The following is a 24,932-nucleotide window of genomic DNA, read 5'->3' as shown; positions in this document are numbered from 1 at the left end:
TCCGTGCGATGAAGTGCAAAAGACGTGTTCCCGTTGACATTTGACGAAACCGAACCGATTCGCGTCGCACCGCAAAATCGAAGCGCGAAAAAGGGTAATCCGAAATAAATCGTGCAAACGAACGATGACAACGACGGTGGCGATGACGACGACGCCACATCGCTGATATTGCAAAAAATGAATGGATTGTTCGTGATGAAAATAAAGAACGACTTGAATGTGGAACGTACACATAACGTTGATCAAGACCGACAGAAAATCTCAATGAAGGGAAAAAAACACACAAACCTTAAACATTTTGCAATACAATACACGAAAGGGAATACAGAGGGAAAAACAACAACGGTATATTACCGTTATAAGCGCGCCAGTTTACATCGATGATTCAGATGTTTTTCAGGCAGTCAACACTGTGTGCATGTGTGTGTGTGTGTGTGTGTGTGCGACAGAACAAAGCGGAAAACGTTGTTCGAAACTGGTGCGCAATGTGACGAAGTTCTCCCTTCGTGTGTTTCATTTATGTGTGCATATACACATATTATCTCTCTATCGTTTGTTCGGCGTGTGCTTTCCCACCGAAGCACATCTATCGCGCGCACAATTTTTCCATCCGAACATTACATCTGTTGCTTTCGAGCTGAACGGTTGTACAATCAATTTTTGGGTGATATCATTCACTTTTCTCACGTCAAACACTGTTTTTCGTCCGATACCGACCGTTTCGGACTACATCTCGAGTCTGAAGTACTGTTTATTTGTTTCATCATTGGTGTGAGCATTGAAAATTCATTCATTGCATTGGAATGTGAAAGCTTTTCGTTTATTTTTCTTTATTCGACTCAAATCAATTTTATTTTCTTAGATCGTCATATTTTTGCAAGTCTCGCGGTTTTCTGTTCTGAAAACAAAACAAAAATCGAAAATCCAGCATTTTGTAATTGACGTGTAACACAGCAATAAATCTAAACTGGTGTGAATTAACATTTATAACATTTTACAATACGAACATAAACAAACGGTTTGAAATTAAAAACGAACTGAGTGCTGCTACGACGATTGTTTGAAAAATCGCGGTTTCTCATTCGATATTGTATAGAGTGTGCGAGTACCGAAGCAAAAAGAGACCGTGCTGAAAACAAAACAGAAAATTACACGCGACGCATATAAATAAACGAATTATGTTGCAAAAGCCGAGTAAAGTTTAATATTTTTTGGGTGCTATTAAGGCAATAAACGTATTATGAATGCGTCCGATGAGAGGATGCATATGTGCTTTGCAAATGAAAATTTAACGCGTTGAATAAACGGTAGAAATTTGTTTCCAAATTTATTGCATATATGAGCTAGCAGCTCTCAGGGGGTGGCAAACGTGAACAACAAATGTGCTGAAGCTCAATTGAATTTTTTCACAAAAACAAAAACAACAACAACAATACCAACGGCGAACAACAAATTACATTTCCAACGGTGAGATTTATGCGGAATCTCCACAGTTTCATGAAATTAAATGCATCGTTTCTGTATATTTTTGGATGCGCGTGTTCATGTTCCCTTGTTGTCGACCGATGATTGCCGATGTCTCATTGAAAATGAATAAAGCATTAAAATTCTAAGAAATTAAGATCGAGAGAGAGAGAGAAACTCGATGATAAATAAATTGATATTAGTCAGTAAATGCTGGACTATATGGCTTATCTAATCGCTAAGGCATTTTGTTGATTTGATACCGAACACCTTGTTAAATTGAACTTTTTTATACGTTGTTGTTTTTTTTTATAAAACGAGTGCATCAATTTCTTCTTATCAGGTTTCTTTTTGTGCTCACACACACACAAACCCAAACACAAATAAACACCAGGCTAATTGAAACCGTAGCCATCTCCACCAAAATCGAAAGACGCTCAACAACACACGAAGTAAGTACTAATTGATATAATTTTATTGTTAATTAATTATATCAATTGTTTTTTTTTTTGAAAATGACTCATGAAAGCGCATTTCAAACGAATCGAACGAATAGAAAAGAAAACCTGGTTGAATACATAGAATTTCCATGGAATATTCCTGAACATCATTGTCCTTGCAAATGGAATTAAATTGATTCCATAGAAAAATTTATCCGGATGAAGATTCTGGTCGTCTTATTTCAAACGAAATCAGCTTAATACAAAAAATTCAATCAATAATGGTAGAAACGCTTGTTGAACCGTTTTACAAATAAATTAGCTGTGTCTTAAAAACAAACTAACTAAACACGTTCAATGCTTTAGCTACTTTAAGCAAACAAGTTGGTTGGAGTGCTTGCGAGTTTGTTTCTCGACAATTTAAGAACGCAATAAGACAGAGAAGAAAGAAAAACAAATCATGGTTTACTTAAAAGCCGTTAGCGGTTTAGTTGGTAAGCAAATGGAATGAGCCGCTGGCTGAAAGAAAATGGAAAAGTTCAAAGTTTCGTAAAAACAATCACAATGATGACCCTTTTGACGAGAACGCAACACGATTGTCCAATGTAATATGAGGGAGTAAAATCATGATAAATCAAAACGAACATATTGTTTTAGAGCGATCTATCCTGCTATCATTTTTCATTCTCAAATCCTTGCAAAAGGCTTTTTTTCCATACCAGGAAAAAACCAGTGCGTTTGGTCCAAGAAAAAACCAATGGTATACTGTTGACAGACCACTTCAAAATGTCCATAATGATTAGGATCACAACACCATCATTAAAATGCTGTCACTCGAAAGAGAAAAAATGGAAATGAATAGAGGTAACAAAAGGAGATCGCATTATCTGTTTATTTAATTACTGTCGACATGATTAATTTACCATCATTGTAAAAATGCGAATGAATTTGGTTGCGACGAACGATGGGCACATTAAAAAGAAATTATGAATTTTTGTGTACACGTCACTGAATCGAGGTAAGCCCTGTGAAACCAACGACAACCCAATAATATAATGTTTTACCGTTTTTTTGAGTGCGCTACTAACGCTCATTTTCCCAAGCGACGACTTGTCTGTCTGTCTGTCATGGAAATATGAATGCTGAAACCAGTGCTTTGTTTGATGTATTTCTAGAAAATCCATAAAATAGGTTAATTGTGTTATCAACGTATCGTCGCAGTGTGCGCGCGTACGCCAAATCCATTAAATTTATTAATAATAAATGTTCATGTATTGTCGTTGTGCAATCAACGATAAAACAAATTGATGATGAACCACGAAAAAACGGTTGCCAATATAATTAAAATTCAGTTGATTTGATCCACTGAATCCAATGTTGGGGGAATGAGAGTTGCTTTAATATAATTGGGAAAAAAGGAGCTCGTCTTAGATACTCGTCGCTCCATTTAATCACTTTTATTGACATTTGGCAACCGACAACTCAATATACATATTACCATAAATAATGAGCTTTCTTCCGAAATGAAAACGCACTCTTTGTTTACGTTCGACGATAAGTGAACAGTGCGCAATAGAATCACTTGAAAAACTTCCCGCTGAAAGATTATTACTGTTAGTGGAAGAGCCGTACGCATGGAAAATATCGTCTACATATATTGAAACCATAAGAAAGTTAACGGGAAAAAAGCGTGCATATGAACTGGAAATCTGATTACATTTTTATGTCGACACAATCATCAATACACACATGAGCTCGTTCCGGGATTTTACATTCTTTTTCGGTTTTTGCATGCTATTTTCGTTTGGTCGCAAATTGCGTATGAAGAAAAAGGCGACGGGAACTCGTATAAATTCCGTAGCAATTTGTCATTATTTAGGTGAAATTAGAGAGAAGCTTTGTTCATGCCATCACGTCTTGGCAATAAGGCAAACGAAAACATCAGCCATCGTACGACGGCAGGCATGAATCAATTTAAACAAATGTAATACAAAATAAGCCATGTCATGTATTAACTATGCCACGGCAAATAACCTCTAAATCGTTTAACTGATGATTCATTGATTCCAGTGCGGAAGCAATCAAACAGACACAGTGTTTGTTTGGTTTTCATTGTGCATTTTCTGCTGCCTATTTCGATATCACACCGTCAATAATAATGCAATTCCACCGCTCTCGTTCGGATCACTCTGAAAATAAGTGTTGGCGTTGTCGATGTGCACTTTTGTTGATTTGAATTTGAAGCTCGTTTACGGAAACTTCATTCAACGTCAATGTTTACCTTTTGATATAAATAGTACGGTGTGAAGGCAACCATTTAATTAGCTAATTGAGTTAATATACTGATACGACGGCCAGCAAAGCTAATGACGTAAAACAGATGCAAAAAAAAAAATTGATACGCAATATTTTTTTTTATTGATCAATACAGCGGATGTATTTCGTCGAAACATAACATTTTCATTCGTTGAAAAATGTTTCAACGTTCAATGAAAACATTCATAAAGACAGTATGTTTCGAAGGTGAAAAGTCATCGGGCAACAAAAATGCTGATGGTGGTGTGAGATAAAAATAACAAACTTCGACCTTTCGAAACCAAAAAAAGATAATGAAATCAAAAGCTCAGACTCAACATCCAACTGTCGCACATTCACCGGCAATAAGTCATCAAATTGAAATTAATTTAGACATGGAGCATCTGCTGTATAAAATTTGCCTAGCGAACGCGAACTCATTTATTCAAAAAAGAAGAAAAATAGAATGATGAAAAGTGTTGAACCGTGGGAGTCAGAGAAAGCCGCTTCTTTGCCATCTCGCCACTCAGCAACCATCAACTAATTCGTTTTCGATTTTTCTTTTTATTATTTTTATAAATCATGCAACCGTGCACTCCGATATGGAGTGTTTCCATTCTCTCAAGGGTTCCCAATGAAAATTCATCATTTCACTGTGTTTTGTTCGCTTACTTCTTTCCGCTCCTTTCACATGAACCGAAATATGTAGCGAAAACTCAAATTATAATTTCATTTTATTTATTTTACATAACTGTACGGCCATTTTCATAAATGCTGTCATCAAAAAACCATTTTAAAATATACTCGCTTGACTAACAAACATGGTCTAGATACCTAAAACATTTTTCATAGTGTGTCTCATTTGAAAAAAAAAGAAAAGAATCGAAAAGAATATGAAAATTTTTGTTGAAATTTTCCAGGAAAAAAAAAATACAATGTCCACATTGTGTGTGGCTGCACATGGAGTTGTTTAAGTTTATTTTTCTATTCAACTGGTTCAAATAATAAAAGACCCTCATGTGTATGTTTGTACCGCAGACGGTGCAGCATTCCATTTTGGTGAAATCATTTTTTTTTCGTTCCGATTAGGGACAACACACGAAAACATGACTACGACAAATGGTTATCTTCGAAAGGCCAAAAGTCAACATCTATCTAATTTCGAATGTCTGATACCTTGTGGCATTCTCTCCACTCTCTTACTCTATCTGCTTTGCTCTGATATCTCTTTATTGCCTGTTTGCCCCTTGAAAAAATGAAATGAAATATTAATTTGGTAAAGCATGCTTTTAGGGTATATTTTCTGGTTTGTCGGCAGAAAAACGTCGAAGAATGTTGTGAATTTCGTCACCAATTGCTTTTAATGCGAAAATAAATGATATTTGTGTTTGGCATTACGATGGAATAGTTTGTGAATTCAGTATTGACTGGAGTGATAATTTATTGACTTGGTGTCGGATTGCTGTCTGCGTGTGTATGTGCGATTTGTAGTGTCGATTCAATCAGAGATTAGATTGTAGCGTTGACTGTGTTGTATAGGAATGATAAGACAACGAAATGGATCTGCACGTACATTAATTAAGTTGTGAAGAAAATGCGATGGAATTTCTTTGGATCGAGGCTTGCACATTTTTATGGTTTGCTATTTTATTGGAAGCGGCAAAAGTTTCGCATGTGTAAACACACGTCATCACATCGTCGGTTTGTGTGGTTCACATTTCAAAGTCGTTGGCCCTGTTCCGCTTCCGTTCATTTCAATCAAGCGATGCGTTTGTCAAGAGATGAATGTCAGAATCAGCCAGTTTTTGTTTAGAACTTCTGGCCAATTCCATTCTACACTGATTCAATGGCACCACTTACATCTCCTCATCATCGTCATCATCATTGTTCACTCCAAAGAATACTTCCGAAAACTTTCTATTGTTTTCCATCAAATTAACTAGTTTCATCAACTTCGAAATCCAGTTTATTATTTTGGCTTTGTTTATTTATGTTAACCGCTGACAAGAGACGGTGAGATAAACAATCATTCGTGATCTGTTTGGTTGTCTTTTGAAAAGCTCTAGAACATCCAGCACCCATTTTCCAAGTAGAAATGATTTAACCATGGAAAATAAAGAGATGGAACTTTCTATGCAGCTTTATTTTGAGCCCTCCGAGCGTATTACATTGTCTTTTAACTCCCTTCATATTTTCGATTCACTGTGCACTGTACAGCCATACAGACACACACACACAGACAGAACTTTTATAAGACATATTCATGATTTGATTCATAGTCAAATATGTTTAACACTTCATGGTCGCGATGACTTTCTGCCTACGCGTATACTCGATTCTAAGCGACGGGATGATATGTATGTGTATGTTTCTGAGAAATCATCGTGACAATTATTAACAAAAAAGAGCGAACATATTTTAAATTCCGTTCCGAAAATTTTCCAATGAATTTCAATGGAAGTTTAGAACAAATATTGCACCTTTTTGAGAAAGAATAGGGGGATGCGATGCAAAGCTGAAAAAGTTATTCAATTTACTACATAAAATGAAAGAAAATAAATGTCATGGAATCGTAATTCAACATTCATGAGCAACGGGATTTGAACATGAGCATTTGGTGAGTGTTTCATCTAATGCACATTTCGCGGGAAATCCATCATTTATGCTTACGTAATTGGCGCTTCTGCGATGTGTGACACATGAAATTTACGGTTTTAATTTTGCAACAATGTTAGAAATGCGTCGCAGTTACGTATTGAAACTGACTCGGATTGTTGTGAATGACAGTCTGTGATTAACTTAGAAGAATTGTGATGCGTTAAAACTGCGTACGAACGAAAGAAAAATAAAGCACAAACATGTGGTGCAGAAAAAAAAGCACTCAAACGCATTGTGACTTAATACAGTTGCCATGGTTGTAAAATACAACTGTAGGTCGTCCTTTGCTCGAAACTGTGATTCAACTGTGGTTTTCATAACTTATTTAAAACAGCTTCAAACTTTAGTCTCTCCTTTAGATAGATCGTTTACATAAATTTACCATTTTTTATGTAAGTGCCAGCGCTGTTTGAGCGAAACGCTCATCAACGACATGTATCAGTTTGCGTTGAATTTCATTACAATTCCGCCCTTCTTCCGTTCAGAAAAATATCTGCTCGTACTTAACAAACATTTTTGTGTATTCGCAAAAATGCGCTGCTCTCAATTCATCATTCCGATGTGAAAGAAATTATGTGCATAAAGAAAAACCAACTCCGCAAAACTACTGCACAAGTTTCCATTCGAGAATGTTAATGACAGAATATTTGTATTTCACTCCAAAGCAATTTGCTCAGTGACATTCTCCTCTCTCTGTGTGTTATTTTCATTTTTTTTTCTTTGCTAAATAAATAACATTTAGTTGAGTTTCATTCGAAAAACTCTCAAGGTGGCGTTTTTACGTCATTCAAGTACGCGCATCTCAAATACCTTTTGAAAACACCAAATATTCTAGATATTGTTAAAACAACTCAAAAGAGAGAGAGAAAAAATCCCTGCATTGGACAGTATTTTCGAGTCACATAGAAGGATATACGCAGAAGTGGCAAATCTCATAAATACAAGCAGACCAAATTGACTTTTCGTTCTTGCCAATTCTGCTTTGATACAATTTCCGTGGAAAATCCGTGAATTCGCTGCGAACATCCGTTGTACGCGGAGGTTCAAAGTGGTACTCTGCGGGTGTTTCTCTCTTTTCCATGAAAACAACGATGATGATGTAGATGTGTAGACTGAACATCAAAAACCATGTTTTAGTACCTTCGAAAGTTACGTGTGGCGTAATCAAGTCATAAAGAACATGATCACGAATCATTTTTCAATTAGTTCATGTCCTGCTCGACAATTAACTTCATGACTTTCACCAGTGATGCGAAGCCATGCTAAGCAAGCAAGCCAGCAAAATGTTTGCATAACATCAATCAATGTTAGTTGTGGAAGATGTGAAGTAGACTAATGAAAAAAAATACATTATGAACATAAAACTTCTTGTGCGCTTACCGCTCTTCATTCTCCCCGTTATCGAGCTTCGTTATTGTTATTCGCTATATTCTCCAACATGTCGCCATTTACTCTTCCACTGAGATAATACTGAAATGATTTATCAATTATGGCTTGATGATAAAAGTTCTCGCATATGCGAATAATTCAAATTTGTCAATTGAAGTCGGTCATTTGGTGCATATCTGTGTGTATGTGCGTGTGTTTGCTTTGAATAAATGTCATTAAACAGTCTATTTGAAGCTCATTAAAAGAATGTCAACAATTTATTATGTCATCAGTTAAAATTAGCCGCTAATATCAGCCAAATGTTGACCAATCAATACATTCTAATCCATGTGTACTTCCATGATTCAATTTGAACATCTGTCATCGATAGCTTGGTCTATCAACATGATTTATGACTCTCGCAGTTGTTGAAACCTATTTATGTCAAGTGACACGAAGGTGGTTGATTTTTCGACTTTAAATTGCGTTGAACTGTCTGTGTATCATACAATGTCACAAGTGCAGAATAATTTGAATTGAATCGGTTTCTGGAAAATCAGCAAATGAATATTCCCACGCCATTGATGTTATTTTATCGGATATAGCCAAAATGCTGTCGGGGGAACGAATTTGTTCCGGTCAACGAATTCCATTCCGTAAGCGGGATCATTGGAAAACTTGTGGACAACCAAAAGGATTGCGGTTTGGAGCGTGGATGGAAAGAGTTTGGATATTTGCATTACTTCATGCATTAAATACTGAGCTTCAGCATTGTCCGATGGAAAATGCACGATTGAGTAATTAAAAGTTGTTATTGAAGTTTCAATAATGTGCAAGCAAGAATACAAATCTATGGGTGAGATTGAGAGTAGTGTATGTTTGATTGACTTTGTTACGAAAGAGAAGAGCAAGTTTCTGTCGACTTAAAAATGGTTAAAAGCGAGTATGTTCGTTTTTAGCGGGTCCTCGAGGTTTTTCACGGTTCCCGCGGAACTGATAAGAGATAACAACTTGGTGTCTTCGGCAAAGTTGTAGCACTCGAGGTCTTCTATAACATCGCTGAAGACAGTTATCTCTTATCTCTTATCAGTTCCGCGAAAAGCGCGAAAAATGATAAGAAAAAAAAAGTTCTATATACAATTTGCTTTTTTATGTGCGCGATTTGCGCGCAACTGATAAGAGATAAGAGATAACTGTCTTCAGCTTAGTTATAGAAGACCTCAAGTACTACAACTTTGCCGAAGACACCATGTTGTTATCTTTTACCAGTTGCGCGAAAACCATGAAGACCGCGGAGGCTAGACGGTACTACAACATACTCTACTTTAACGCCAACAGAATCATCAGATAACATACTCGCCTTTTCAAAAATATAAATCGAAGAAAAAACATACTCCACTCTCAATCTCACCCATAGAAATACAAATACTCAAATTAATTGTAAACTTGAATGTTAAACAGTGGTCATGGGGCACGTTTGCCATTATCCATTGGCAATATGGAATTTATGTGCGAATGCATTTCAATTTGGTAATATGCTGTCGTCGTCGTCGTGGTTGTTGTTGTCGTCGTCGTCGTCATTGTAGTCGTCGTCGTCGTCAAAGTTTTCCGTTCCATAAATTCGATTTGTCGCGACTGCGAGCCAAACAATTGATTATTTCGATCCGATCTGAACAAAAAGACCGACCAAAATGAGATACTTCTGATTTGCTAAGGATAATTCAGTATCATTGAACGATATAATGAGATGCAACACAAGATTTTCGATTGTTTGTCTCCGGCTCATTTGTTTTGGCCAATTGAATTGTAATTCAAACAATGGCGAGAAAGACGATGATAATGATGATGACGGCGACAGCAATTTGTCTTCGCACTGTTTCCGAACATTAGAACCGTAATTTGAGCCTGAAGCGTCGTTCATTTCAATCATTTGGCTGTTGTTTACCTTGTCGAGAATATATCCACCTGCGCTGATTTCGTTATTGCCTCAATGCATTTTAATTATAGATTTTCATGTATTCGCTATCATGGGCTCTCTTATAGCAGCTTCAAGTTTCTTACAGTTAAAATGGTTTTATGTATGAGCACAAATGCTCGAGGTAAAGTTTTTGCTTAGCTACAGTACACTTTCGTTTCTCGATGCGAGGGTGATTTCACAAAGCCAACACATCACCTTATCTTGGATATGTGATATGTGTCGCTAAGTATGCAAGCTCCCTTGAAAATCAAATCCATCTAAAGTGTGTTGAGTCTGTTACCAGTTACCAACTAATGAAGTGTTATATAAATTGGTGCTATATTATTCCGCGTATTTATATCATTTTCCACAGCATTGCCGTCACTTTCACGTTGTTAGTTCAGCTGGCAAATGATAAATCTATGTATATCCTTTATTATTTTTTCTGTATAAAATGCATAGGTCCAAAGGTGTTTCCGTAAAATTATATTAATTATTGGATATCAATTGGCCAATTTAGATTTCTATAGTTCGATTTACATATTGAACATATTTACATTGTAATATTCGGTGAGTGCCACTGAAAAAATATTCATACTTATTTAGTGCGTGAGACGCACGCGGATGAGATGAAGCAAAGCGAAAGAGAAGCGGGCAACTCCACGAACGACAAGAAGAAAAAACCATCTAATGATCAACAACCAGCCAAATAGATGGCTTTTTTCTAAGTTTTTAATTGATTTTTATCACAATTTCATCATATCGAATTAAGTCTACAATACTATCACATGCGATCCATCGTCATCATACGCTTGAGCTTCATTAAAATGAACAACAAATCGCATTGAAGAAGGTGTGCTTTTGTGATTTGCCTGCCTTTCAAAAGTGGTTGAACAGTTCATGCGAGTGTCAACACAATGGAGGAAAAAGTTAAACTAACCGTGGAGGGAATTTCATTATAATCCGCATCCATACGATGTGTAATGTGTGTATAAGCTTGATATGGTGATATGGTTTGAGCGGTAATCTCGTTAGTGAGTGAGTGAGAGAGAGAGAGTGAACGTGTGTTTGTGGGAAAAGTTTTATCCTCTCAATTTTTGTATACCTATTGAATTTAACTTCATAAAATTCGCCGTATAAGATGATATATCTATATATATATAATATAGAGTATTTGATGTTGGTTATGGTTATTTGCGTTTGGTCCTGCCTTATTTTATCATCATGCATTTACGAAGTATACATTCTATTATTTTGTTCGTTTTTTGCTCAAAAATATTCTTATCTTGGACCAATGACAGCGATGAACTTGAGGAAAATCCAGTGGTGTACAAGTGAGCTTTTAGTGTTCATTTTTAGCATTGCAAACCAAACTGAATCCCGAAAAAAATACAACAAGTACACAACGTAAACGAACGAGTTGAACGGAAGGTGTTTGCAAATTGGTTCGTCAGTCATCAAATTGATTTTGCACGAATACAAAAAGCACTTTTTTGCGTGTCTGTTGGCGTTAGTTATGTTTGGGCTAGATAATGTCATCTAGTCGCTACACAACAGTATCAATGTGAAACCGTAAACACGTGCCCTTCCTTTGAAGCTGTGATTTATTTGCCGCAAAATGGTTTACTTGACACACGATGTTGTTGCTTACTGCGATGCTATGACACTGGTAAACACGTAAGTGAACAATGTTAGACATTATTTACACAATTTTCGAACACGGTTCGGCTTTTTTCCATTCTCTGTACGTTTCCCATGCTCATCAAGTAGATTGTGATCCATTGTAGACGCTTCGTACAATAGATTACAGAAGATAGGGCGCTGGGCGTCAAAGTAAACATTTTTCAATATTAGCATAACGAGAGAGAAAGTAAGAGCAAGAGCCGATACCATACAAATTGTGAATGCTACTTACATTCACAACGAAACGAATGGAATTGAATTCCGTAGGCTGGCGTTTGTGATTAATCGCCCTCGAAATCACTCATTGATAAAAATGGTTCGACTCTATCTCTCTCAGACGCTCTCCAGTTGTGCGCCTGGCTACGTGCTGCAATGCGGTGGAGAGGAAAAAAATTATTCTTATGGCCTGTCAGGCTATATATTGTGGAATTCGCAACGAAGGGAACATGCTGTTACGTTATTAGGTTTGAGATATTTAGATTTTTCCGTTTTTATGTCAAGTAGTTTGAAAAGTTTAGCATCTAGCGCCACTTGTTTATGGCGATTGTGTGAACCAATTCACTGAAATTGTTTGGGATTTCCAACCTACGGTCCATGTCCTTTATTAAACATTTATGTACACCATTTAATGAGGCTACATGTTTAAAATATATGAATTTTGACACACACACACACGCACATCTCTTTTGCCAGCACCTATTTTCAACTCTTTAGAAATTGTTTTATTGTTATGTGGGATTTCTGATTAAAATGTCGAATTAAGGAATAAAACACAAAATGCTAAATTAGCTTTGTGCTTTGGCTTTTCACCCCAGCCCCCCAAACTAAGTGTTTCAACACATATCAAGATCAAAACGTACTGAATACATAAAAACACATTGAATATATGCCCATTGTGTTTGATGGCAGCGAACAATTGAATTTTCGTAACCAAATTTATCTACACTTGCTCTCGTTGTGTGTGAATGTGTGCTTTTAATTTATATTGTTTACATTCTATCGTACTTTTTTATCGTTAGCAACGGATTTTAATTTTCCACAACGTTGCATACACAAGTAGAAATGGGACATGCGATATTATTGTTAAATGAAATGGTACGTGCTTCAAATTTCTCACTTTCTCTAGCCACGAGAACAGTTATACGAAAGTGTACGCTCTGTGCTGAAGGAGCTGTAACATGGCAGAGAAGACAACAGTTTAAGCTTGGCTTTTATTATTGTAAAAGCACAAATGCAACGAAATGATATAATGTGATACTTAGATTTATGGCATTTCCAAAAGCAAATGAACGAAGAAAAAAGAAAAAGCAATGGAATCGCCCACCAAACGATGTCATTGTATTCAATTCGAAAAGATCTCACATGCCATGATAGCCACGCAGGCAAAACCATCCCGAAAAAAAGTCATTTTATATGTTGTTCGTTGAAAATCGTAAATATCACGAATCCGACGATAGTAAAAGAAGGAACTCGTGAAATTTATTACCCGTTATCTCATACAGGAGATCTATACCGTTTTTCCCTTTTTGTTTAACGTTTTGATTTCAAGTTCATGGCAAAGACAAAAACCAATGGCGAAAATTACAACCCTTTTTTATAAGTAGATTCGATAGCAATGACAAAAAAAAAACCAGCAATACCAACATTACCATAAAATGTTTTTATCTTCACCGAGAAAACATATACGCATAACTGTTTTATCTAGTCAATTGGAGGAGGTTTTTTGGATTTTTCATCGAAATTGTACTGGTATACAATATCACAACGCACTTTTATCACACACACTTCCTTACAAATCAAATATTAAATCATTTTCGCAATGATCGCATTGACGTGGTTTTTTTTTGTGTATGTGTTATTTTATTGTCAAATTATCACGATGGCAAAAGACACACACGCACAAAGTTCATTGGTATTTTCTCGTCAGATTCGTACCATTCGATTTGGAAAAATACAAAAGAGCACAGATGCTGAAGACAACGTCGCGTTGGTGTGAGCAAAAGAACATCTTTGGAAAATATTTCATTTTCTGATGCATGGCTCCTCTCATACGCGCGCAACGAAAATGAAAATGAACACGAGATTGAAGAGAAATGTTTTTTCATCCCACGTCGAAAAATGGTGAATTTCCATTAGCTGCCTTGCTCTCAAAATGTTGCTCGTAAGCAAACATCTTTGACAATTTTCCTTTTGATTCGACTGGCAGGAAATCAATTTTTCAATCAAAACATACACTCAACTCTCGAATATGATGACAATTGTCTAGGCAGCTCTCATTTTTCAGCTGCCGCAGATAGAAGAAGATGTGGTGTGGTAAACTCATTAAATTGTCTGTTTTGATGGAGCAAGTTGAATGCATTGTGATAACGGTGCGACAAAAAGATGTCATTGTATGGTTACGTTCAAATGTTGGCATTCGCGATACATCATTTCATCGGAATTGTTTCAATAAATCGCTTTATCAAGCATTTATGCTAGCGTGTGCTGTTCGCATACTAAATCGTAAAGTGGACTATTAAGGCGATTATATGATAGCATTCGCTTGTTTTTACTTGGACATTGTAGCTCATTTATCGGAACGCTTCAAAACGAAATCGAGTAGAAATTTCAATATAAATTTTCAGCTTGGATAACCAGCGACCCAGTTAAAATTGCAATATTTTTGTTGTTTGGTTGAAGTCTTCCCAAACGCGCCCTGGAAAAGATCAAAACCTCAGGAAAATCGATGATAAAAATAACAACCAACCGCACATCAGATGAAGGCGGCCTGAAAACGAAAAGCGTTTAAAACGATTTAGTTCGAACCGACTGTATGCTCAGACGCTTGTGGTTTTAATTCATTTAGATGAATGCTATTGAAAATCAAACCAATTTGTCTGCGTCAGCCACCATTTTTTCAGTATGTGTGTGTGTTTGATGCGTGCCATCTCCTCCTTTTCTCACATCGACTTTTCATTGTTAGGCAATTTTTCAAAGCCACCTCGATTTTCTGCCACTCAGACACACTCAGACGCACCAAATAACATAGAGAAAAAACAACAAAAAATGATTGTCTTGCCAAAAATCATATTGGCGACGAACAGCAGAGAAACACAGCAATTTTAGTAATTTAAAGAAGAATCAATCGTTTATTATATTGAAGTTCGATGGGGAAAAGAATGAAATAAAAGAAACGAATTACTTTTTCCATCCCTCGGTAGAACATACTAAAGGCAGCACGCTTAATAAACGACGTTTATCACATTTGCTCCTACTGAACGATTGAAATAACTTGCAAGAAATGTCTTGTAAAAACGGGACATAAAACTTCTGCGCTGCTGGTCAAAAACGAACGAAGCAGAAATGAGTAAGTTGCACTTTTCTTTGTCGTCTCCTCACTCCGGACGATACCCATTGCGGTGAATTTCCTCAGAACTTCCGATGTTTGGCGTTACAATTCGAGCAAAATTCGCGCTGACAACAGTAGCAACAGCAACAGCAGCATCGTCACATATGCATCCTGACAGTATCAAATCAAACCATGATGTGCCAACCATTTTCACATCCGAAGAAAACGGACGATTACAACACGAATGATAACACATGCCTTGGCACGATAGCGACAGCTTCATCACATTTATCTCTCTCAGGCAGTTATGCGTGAACAAATAGACATTTGATTCATTCGCAGATACAACTAATTCTATTGTAAAATTGGATTTCGAAGATATAGTCAAAATCATTGCTATCTTTTTTCCGTGTTGAAAGTTTCAACTTGAAACTCCTGTTACGCAATCGAACAAAAATCCAATCCAAATCCCAGAAAACCAACCAATTCCTAATCATAACGTACAAACACATGGCTACAAATTAAAGGAGAAAACTTCATAAAAGTTTCTCTTCTTTTCCTTCCATCAAAGTGTCAAAACATTCATATTCAGGGATATTCAGTTGTCATTACAAAAAAAATAGACTCTTCCTTTGAAAAGTGAATGAAACGAGAGAAATATCTGTTTTGATGCGCATTGGATGCCGGTGGTATATAGCCAATAAACTTTTGGTGGTTTTGGCAGCTTCCGACAAAATCATTCATTCAAGACAAGAAAAGTTTTTTCGAAAATCTCATAGTTAATTCCATTTGAAACGATGTTCATTGTTCAAGTTTTTTGTGACCAGAAAGAAATGGTATTGGTCTTCCGGATGATCGTTAGGATATGATCAAAATCGAAACCTAATTAAAATATCATATTCAAAAGTGAATCCACATCAAGCCCAACGAAATGGATCAATCATGTAAGAGAAAAAAGTGTACGGAAGAAAGCAAAGCCTTAACACGCCATTGATGTGGGTCAATTTATTCAAATATCATGATAACAAAACACGTTGTCTCTGTCACAGATGCTTCGATTTCGACAGACAAGGAATTATCTGCCGATGTTTACAAAGAATGATTTAAGGGAATTCCATCGAAAATCGTCTCTGTTCATATGAAAGACAAACACAATTTTTTTCCTTCGCTTGTAGTGAAATAGCGATAGATTGTAGACGCAGCATATTTCGTTGTCTTTGGATGGAAAATGAACGAACCAAAATCATCTTGATATCACGAACTTTGTACAGCACATCAAACATATATGTTGGATGTTCGTCGTTTTTCGTGGTTTTTTTTTTTGTTTGAAAAATCATGTAGCACCTCTGTTGAAAAGCAGTGTCTCTAACCGTTTCAAATTTGGTGCATTTTGTGTGTTTGTTCCGATGTTCAGATGTTATTGGTGATGTGTAATTTAAATATGTCTCGAAGGATGTTCAACCAGCATTTTCGTGAAATATTTGACTTAGGCTCACTCCGGTGGGAGAATGTTAACCCTTTGATGCACAATTTTTTGTTTTTGAATCATTTTGATATATGTTTTGTGCCACGATAAATAGAGAAAAACCTCATACTTAGATTTTTGAAAAATTGCGTATTTGTCGAGAAAATCGGAAAAGAGTCAAAAGTGTCAAATCACTATAAAAGCTTGAAAAAATTAAATTTCATAAAACTAATGATGCAGAAAGTTAAATTGATGTGTTTTGGTCCTACGAGTCCTAATTTGACAATTGAAAAGAATGAACAAACCCACAAGATAAGAGGAGGAAAAATGTGGAATTCTGCTATAATTTCGATTTTTTTTTGCAGCAGTACATGAACAGAAAAAACTTTCCATTCAGCCAGCCAATTGTAGCCTGTAAAGTATCAAATGAAAGCTAGTTCAATTCCCTACATTTGTTTCCAAACAAGAATGTAAAAATATTCAGTGGTTTCATAGCTATAGCGTCTGGCGTATCTGGTTATTTTAGAAACCGAAATGTGATAAAGGGTTAATGGAAAAACAAGCACATCCGAGACTATTTCGAATGGGAACCTCAATTCAAAATAATTCAACAACATTTTACCACAAAAATGGAAATGTGTTCCATCGATTTCTTTTCCATCATCATTTTGTTTGTCTTCTTCTCCTTCCAATAATTGGTTTGGACATCTTTGTTTGAGTTTTTAAAATTATTTACTGAAAATCCCATTGTATTCGATGGAAATTTTCAACATCCGGCGGAACGGCGACTCTTTCCATCTTGTCAGTCTACACACGTATGAACAGAGCATGCTGTTTGTTTTCCATTTCCCTTTTTTTGATGCACAACACACGTTTCGGTCTGTTGCCTTCGTGTATACGAAGATAACTAAAAGTGAATGTGATGAATTGCCTTCGATAGATTACCGCTTTCGATTCAGATTCTCTCTCTCTCTCTCTCTCTCTCTCTCTCTCTCTCTCTCTCTCTCTCTCACCAGCGACCGAAAAAAATGAGTTTCTAAATGAAAGCCGATTATGGGCTTATGTGAAAATACCTTCATTGCATGCGAATTGAAAGAATTGAATCACCGCCAATCGAAATGCCAAAATCGAACCTCACTCAAATCAAATTGTGTATTATTTCCGATGCGGAAATGAAACCATTACATATATGATATCATTGCTATTCTCACTAGCTTAATTTGCCTTTAGAAAAATGCCGAAATGGAGAGAAAATGGGATTTTTTCTTCTCTGAAAATCATCCTATTTCCTATTGTTGTGGCATTAAAATCCCGATTTAAATGGCATGCTGAAACCCATAATCTGTTTAGTTTGAATCTATGTTTCATGCCCCAATTGCATTAACAAAAATCCTTACAAAGTCGAGAAAACAGTGAAAAGTTTGTGACATTACACTAGCGCCAAGGAATAATGCAATGACAGATACGGCAGAGTTCGTAACTACTTTTCACTATAAACTCTGAGGTGAAAAGAGCTATCAGTTAATCAGCATGAAGAATAGAGGCCTGTCTCCTCTCATGTCTACAAATAGGAGGAAAGATTAAGTATTGGTCAAGTAGTTATTGCAATAGTCAAAAAATATTTTTAAATTCAATTGTAAGTTGATGTCAGTGATTTACTCGTTCTGAATTTTTATATTAGTTCACTGTTTGGTGAATTTCTTCAACAAAGAAAATGTGTCTGCTGAAGCAGGCCCTATATAAAATTTCCAGTTTTTACACGTAAAAAGTCTTTCTGAGTAAAAAAAAAATGTGTCTCATTTTTAGTTCTGAAAAATGCTTGTATTTATTGCAACAAAAGAATAAATTATTAAATATGAGATAATTATTACTCAGAACAAATGAATGAGCAGATGGTGAACTTTTTCGTGGTAATACTGGAATGCTGAAGTATTTGACACAAGGGCAAATCACTCAAAAGTAATACAACGCTGCTGAAAAAGTAATACAACGTGAAAAAAAGTAATACAACTTCTTAGTGAATTGCCCCTAGATTTGACAGGTCATGAAAATAGTTCAAAATTTTACCACGCGCGTTACTGCTGTGTTGCAAACCGAATGAAAACGGAGTATACTATGTTTCCATCGAAATATGCCAATCATAATGACAAAATCCGTCTGGTTCTCGTTCATTTCTGTCAGAGCAACATATAAAATGTCAATTGACTATTACCAGCCCGTAAACGGAATGACATGGTGATAGATCAAATGGCTGACATGTGCTCGAAATATCCCTTTTACTGTAATTCTCATCTTCATCATTACTTGCATTCAGCGTGAAATCATCTATTCCACGGGAAAAGAAGAGTCACATCAAGTGTGCAATTGAAAAATGTGCTTGAATTTTCTTGAAAAACAAAAAAGAAATGTGTTCGTATAAAACACCCAATTTGTATCTGTTGGCGAAACATTATAGTGATAATTGATTCTGAAATTGGAAGTTTTTGCATTCAACATAGTAAGCCAAGTGAGCGTTAAACTCTTAAATAAAATGGATGCACTTTAAATTTTCATTAGAAATTCATTTTGTAAACGAATTTGAAGCGTTTTTGATTCCGGAGAACAAACAAAAAATTCGTCAAGTCTTTTTCAAGCAGAATTCTCTCTATTTTGATTCAAATTTATTTTGAACGAGGTCACGGTCGATGTCCATTCATGAGAAACCAACGTTTAAATCACGAAAAACTCGAGATCATTACAAATTTCATTCCTAAATCTCGGATGCGCACCAACAAATAAGAGATGTTCAGTAAAACGATTGCAGAAAATCCATGAAAATGCATATTACTCTTGCTTTCATGACTTTCAAAGTATTTCCAGAGAAGCAGCGCACTTAGGAGATAAAACATTACATAACTTAAGTCAGTTTTCCTTTGAAACAAACGAAAGAGCAGGAAAAAACTTTGTTAGCGCCACAAAGGCGAAAAAGTGTAAAATTGCAATCTGTCTAAGAGGAATTTTTTAGTTTGCAACATTTTTCAATGCAATTGCTTTGCTCACAGAGTTTCCTTAATAAATAAAGACTTGAAAAAGAGATAAAAGAAAGACTGAGAACGAGAGTCAAACTGGTATTCGGCTTTGAAAAAAAATTCTAACGAAACAAAGAGAAGTTCTCCTCGAAGCCACTTTTGATTTTGTGGTTCAAAGAGTGACACTAAATTATAAGCAGAACGATAAAGAGAATCAGCTTAATGTTAATCCAGAATGCCATAAATACACTTTATAATTTTGAATAACAGAAGCAGTTGGAAAAAGTTCTCGAGAAGTAGGTGTCTCAAATATATGTGTATTAATTTATTAAACCAGTTTTTACTTGCGGTTTTTCCAGATTAACTTTTTCACCTGTTCATTGCCAACTTTTGTAATCTTATTCGTTCTTGCCGAAGTTTTGCTGAGAGTTTACGATTGTAGTCAAGCGGGCGGAAGTTGAGAACAATAGTAATGAATTGTATTCATGCGAAAAAAGGAGAAATAGAAACCTAGGGGAAGTTTGTATGATTGAAGTGTTTTTCCAAATTCAAACAATATTCTTATGTTTACACACAGATTCAAAAGATTCACTCAGATTCAAAACATCACTGTGAACGAATCGTCATGATGAATCTGATGAATCTCGTGAATCCAAATTGAAAATGGCGACAGAACTGTCAGTCGCCATATTGGATTTCAGTAAACAAACGATTCATAAGATTCGTAAGATTCACACCATTTGGAAAGTGAGTGATTCCCCTAGATAGAAACTATCTCCCAGGCAACGAATCGCATGGATGTCGTTTGCAGAAAATCCCCCGTATCGATTGGATCGTCGAAAAAAAAAAGTAGGCATCAAATGAGATGACTATTTTCTGATATGTTGTCATGTGAACTTACGCTATCTTTAATCAAATTCATTCGACGTTCGATCTTTCAATATCTCATTTTTACTTTTTACATCAACTATATCGACGACATTGGAAGCAAACGACGTGCTCTTCTATGCTCGTAATAAAACTAAATCCTAGAATTAGCCCATTTCATTTCCGGCGTCATCCCGTAAAACCGTTGGGCGCACACTTCAACTATGAATGTCGAAAAATACGACACGCCGGTAACTACAGCTAATCAATGTGCGAATATTCTGTGTGAGTATTTACCGAAAATACACGGCGTCGAGAACGGTGGTGATGGTGGGATTGAATGTAAATAAATTTCCCACTTCAAATGTCACTGAATCAATTTGATACAGACAAATCCGATTTTCGTCAGGATGAATACCGTTTGGCACATTGTATACCACCAAAATGACAACACACACCCATTCACACACACAAACACACATACACACAGTTCTTACCATTACTGACAAACAAGCGTAGATTTTTGGAGCATGCACATTTAGCAAGTGGATTGTATTGAACATGAATGATAGAGTTTTAGCCGAGAGAAAGAGACCATTTGCTCGAGAGAGCTCAGTCAAGCGTATTATATAATATATAATTTGTTGTTGTGCAAATGAGCTCTGCTACAGGAATCTGCAAACGATTGCGTTGTATATTTGAATTTGGTGAACTGTGATGCCTTCGGGTGAATGGCGAGTGTGTCATCGGTCTGTCGAATTGTAGTAATCCATTTTATGACATTGTCTTGCTTGGGTGAAAACTGAACAATTTCGTTAAGTTTCGTTGGCTCTTGAGAGATATTCGTCCTTTTGAAAACTTATCCCTATCGCACATACACACGGCAAATTAATATCAATACCAAGCAGAGAGGTCTATCGAAATCGACTGAATCGTTTGTTTGGTGCACCAAACCATTCTTTGTATGTATTCAAATTGCTAAGGTCGTTCTGTCTTATTTTCATGGGCTTAACAAGTTCCCTGCTTCCGATCAACGAGCTCTCGAAGTTCCGACATAACAAACAAATACTTTTAATTGAAAGAGTTCACAACTTTCGTAAACAGAGAAAACTGAACCATATCTTAAGCGCCGTTGCGAAAGTGTTAATTGCCGGAAGTCATTTAATTAAGCAAAAATACAATTTTATTCATTGCTTGCTTGCCCCAGCTTCTATGGTGGAGACTCTTCGTTAGCATTAAGTGCTCGATAAAAGAGTTGTATTTCGTATTATTATTTTTTTTTATTAACACGATGGCTCGTCCAACGATCAAAGTCAAAATTATGGAATTTCTTATCCCATCTAGCTTTCGCCGTTTTTTCTTCCATAAAATGTAATGAAAAATTTATCGTAGCCCAGTATTTGAAATGTCAGTTTTTTCTGGGTAGACCAAAAAAATGCAATAATTATTTTCAAATTTTCATAACAAGCAATGTCGAGTGATGTTCACGACCCGTCAAAATGGCACTCATTCGTCGACATAGCCACATGCTGCGATAAAAATGGAAAACTTTTTTCTCTCGTATCTTGCCGTCAGTTTGATTGTTTTGTAATATTTTGAATAATTTAATCTTCATTTAATCTTCAAAGCTTACCTGCAGCGTTGAAACGAAATTCGCTCCAGTAAAATCGAAGCGATGCCGACAAATGATGTGTAGGAAGGAACCGAATGAAAGAGAAAATATGCAAATAATCATAAATATTTCAATTTTACTCGAAGCTACCTATTAAACGGTGTCATTCTTCGTTGGTTTGGTGAAAATATGATGCGGTTGCGTGAACGTTTACCGGAACTTAGGAATTGGCGTCTTTGTTGACTTTGTTGACTCTTTATCGAAATCGACCAACTTTCAATCCAATTCTATCGCAAAATTGCAAAATTCTTCGAAAATTCCATTGAAAATTCAAATTGCCTTGGTTTTGGTTAGCTCCGACTTGAAGGCACTGGGAATCAATTGGCCAACTGATATTGCTGTAGTGTTCAAGTTGTTTAATAAATTCCTAATTTTACATTTCGGGTACACGAAGCATGTTCATCTATTGCTTTATTTTATAAAAGCAAGCAGAAAATGAGCATTTGTTTGGTAAGTGACCTGCTGTTTGCACCGAATAAGCTTACCGGTTGAACACCACACCTTGTGCCATGTGTTGGAATGGAATTTAATCTTGTTTACTCGTAACTAAATTAGTATTTAACGTAGTGCTGCTGTGAGAGTGCTACAGACAGCTTCAAGGGGCACGTATTATCCGAACAAATAAACGGAAAATTCGGAGCAAAAAGTTCATTCATTACAAATTTATTGTGTTGTTGGAATATAACAAGAGAAATCGTCATCTCAATAGAATAGTATGCGTATGCGTGCGCGTGTGTCTGTGTGTATGCGAGAGAAAACGATGGAGAAAATTCGTTTTGCCCTCAAAAAACTAATATCGATTTCATGCATAGTAAGTGAAATTGAAATCAAAGTCAAACAAAGCATAAATGTGAGCTTTTGCTGTTGCTCCCACGAGAAAAGAAATGAAATCTCAGAATGTTCACGTTAAAAGCAATCTTTTGTTCATATCCAAATGTTAAACAATGCAGATGGTTGACTTCTCAACTGCACTCAACGTCGGAATGTTCTGGGATTGTGCTTTTTCAAGTGCATGCTCATACGATTATAGAAGAAGAAGGTAAAAGAATATTCGTGAAATATTCATAGCGATGCGATATGGTATGCCATGCAAGTACGATTGTTTGAAAGCAGTCATTTGCCCTTTTGCTGGCACTCTGTCTCTCTTCGTGTCTCACTCTCTTCCACTGACAGGATTCAAGAGAAAAATGATATCCCCAAATAACATGCCATTGGCCAACACACTCACATTCAGTGTGTTCAGTACGCAAATCTCTCGTAGGAAATTCCATTAAGATTCGTTGTAATGCCATGATGAACTTGTGAATAGATAATAATCTTTGATCAAATAAATTCAAAAGAGCGAAAAAAATAATTGTTCCTTTTTCTCAACAGTTTTAACGATCGACAACGACTAATTGGACGAAGAAGCTATGAACTAAATGGCAAGCGCTTTAAACAATAAATGAAATGAAACGGGGAAAATAATTGCGAAAGTGGATGAATTTAATGCAGCTTTGACCTTTCATGGTGTATCGAATGCCGTTTGAGTAACAAGACGCGTGAAAACAAACAACACCAACTCACTTCCAAGTGTGGCGAATGTACAACGACGACGACTACGACAACAACAACAAGAGCAATAACAACAACACCGACGGACCGACTGGCTGCTCGCTCGAGAAGAATAAACAAGAAGTGCGGTTGGCAGAGGTTAAGAACAGTGGTCGGTAAAATGAACGGGTTAATCATTTCATTCAATCAACAGTTGAAGCGTGGCTAACAAAGCAAGACTTAAACAATCAATTTACAAAAGAAAACTCACAGTTGGATTAATTAAGAGAAGCAAATTGTTTTGCAACCAAAGCGCGATTATCTTTTTGACAGCAAATCGGAAAACACTTGAGTGAGTGAACTAACCGGAGCAAGATAGAAAATAGAAGTGGCCAGAGAGAAATAAGCGGAACCATGGAACAAACAATTCATCGACAGACTGTAATCTGGACACAACTACTGCTGTTTGCCATTGTACTGTCGACCACATCGATTCAGTTGGTTCAATGCGGCTGTCGGATGCAAGAGAGAAACCCATGCGAAACCATTTGCCAATTCAATGCCACGCGCAAATCGTACGATTGTACATTGCGCGTCATTGTGATTCTACCGAAAATGGATACAGTTGAAGCATCGCTACCACGGGTAATTAATGATAAATTTTCCTTTACCAAATTCCGAACCACATTGAGATGATTGCACAGCACAATTTTGTGGCAAATGAATGTTCAATATGTCAATGAAGAGAGGAAGAAGAAAAAAACATCCATATTCATATGTTTACTTCATGCATTGCGTTCCATTGCGATGCCGCATTCTGACATATTATAATTCCGTTCTAATTAGATTCTACTAAATTTGTCTGCGAAATGTGAACAAAATAATCGCACATGTGTACGTGTACACATCAAATTTTCATGTAATCATTTTGAAATTATTTTCACTGAATTAATACTGAGAACGTATCACAGTAGGTTGTTCGGCTCACTTCTACGAAAATGATAACATATGCCAAGGGCTTTTACATTCATCAATCTGTGCTTAGTCGTAGTGTTCACATTTCGGAATCGCGAAGCATTTCAGTGGTGGTGGCTCCATTATGATGTGAAGATGAATGTTTTATCAATGAGAAAAATGACTAGAATGACGTTTGGTTTGGCGCCATCTGCAAGTAGGAAGTATTTTGCCATACAA

The 24,932-nt window shown here is 36.3% G+C and overlaps 1 protein-coding gene across 4 annotated transcripts in view; it reads left to right on the top strand.

Annotated features, from left to right (window-relative positions):
• The first annotated feature begins 617 nt into the window (after positions 1-617).
• LOC129567572 (atrial natriuretic peptide receptor 1-like) overlaps positions 618-24,932 on the top strand; it is a 56,688-nt gene continuing 32,373 nt past the window's right edge. The window contains exons 1-4 of one of the 4 annotated variants that reach the window (XM_055444657.1): positions 621-771; positions 863-970; positions 1,808-1,916; positions 23,580-24,383. In XM_055444657.1, the coding sequence (XP_055300632.1) occupies positions 24,153-24,383 (231 nt within the window). In that variant the 5' untranslated portion in view covers positions 621-771; positions 863-970; positions 1,808-1,916; positions 23,580-24,152. The other 3 variants (XM_055444629.1, XM_055444648.1, XM_055444638.1) reach the window with 3 other exon arrangements.

Source organism: Sitodiplosis mosellana, unplaced genomic scaffold (assembly GCF_009176505.1).
Source record: "Sitodiplosis mosellana isolate CC-2019 unplaced genomic scaffold, AAFC_SMos_1.0 Smas_scaffold_1, whole genome shotgun sequence".
NCBI classification, from domain to species: Eukaryota; Metazoa; Arthropoda; class Insecta; order Diptera; family Cecidomyiidae; genus Sitodiplosis; species Sitodiplosis mosellana.
This window is presented reverse-complemented; position numbering and strand designations above follow the sequence as displayed.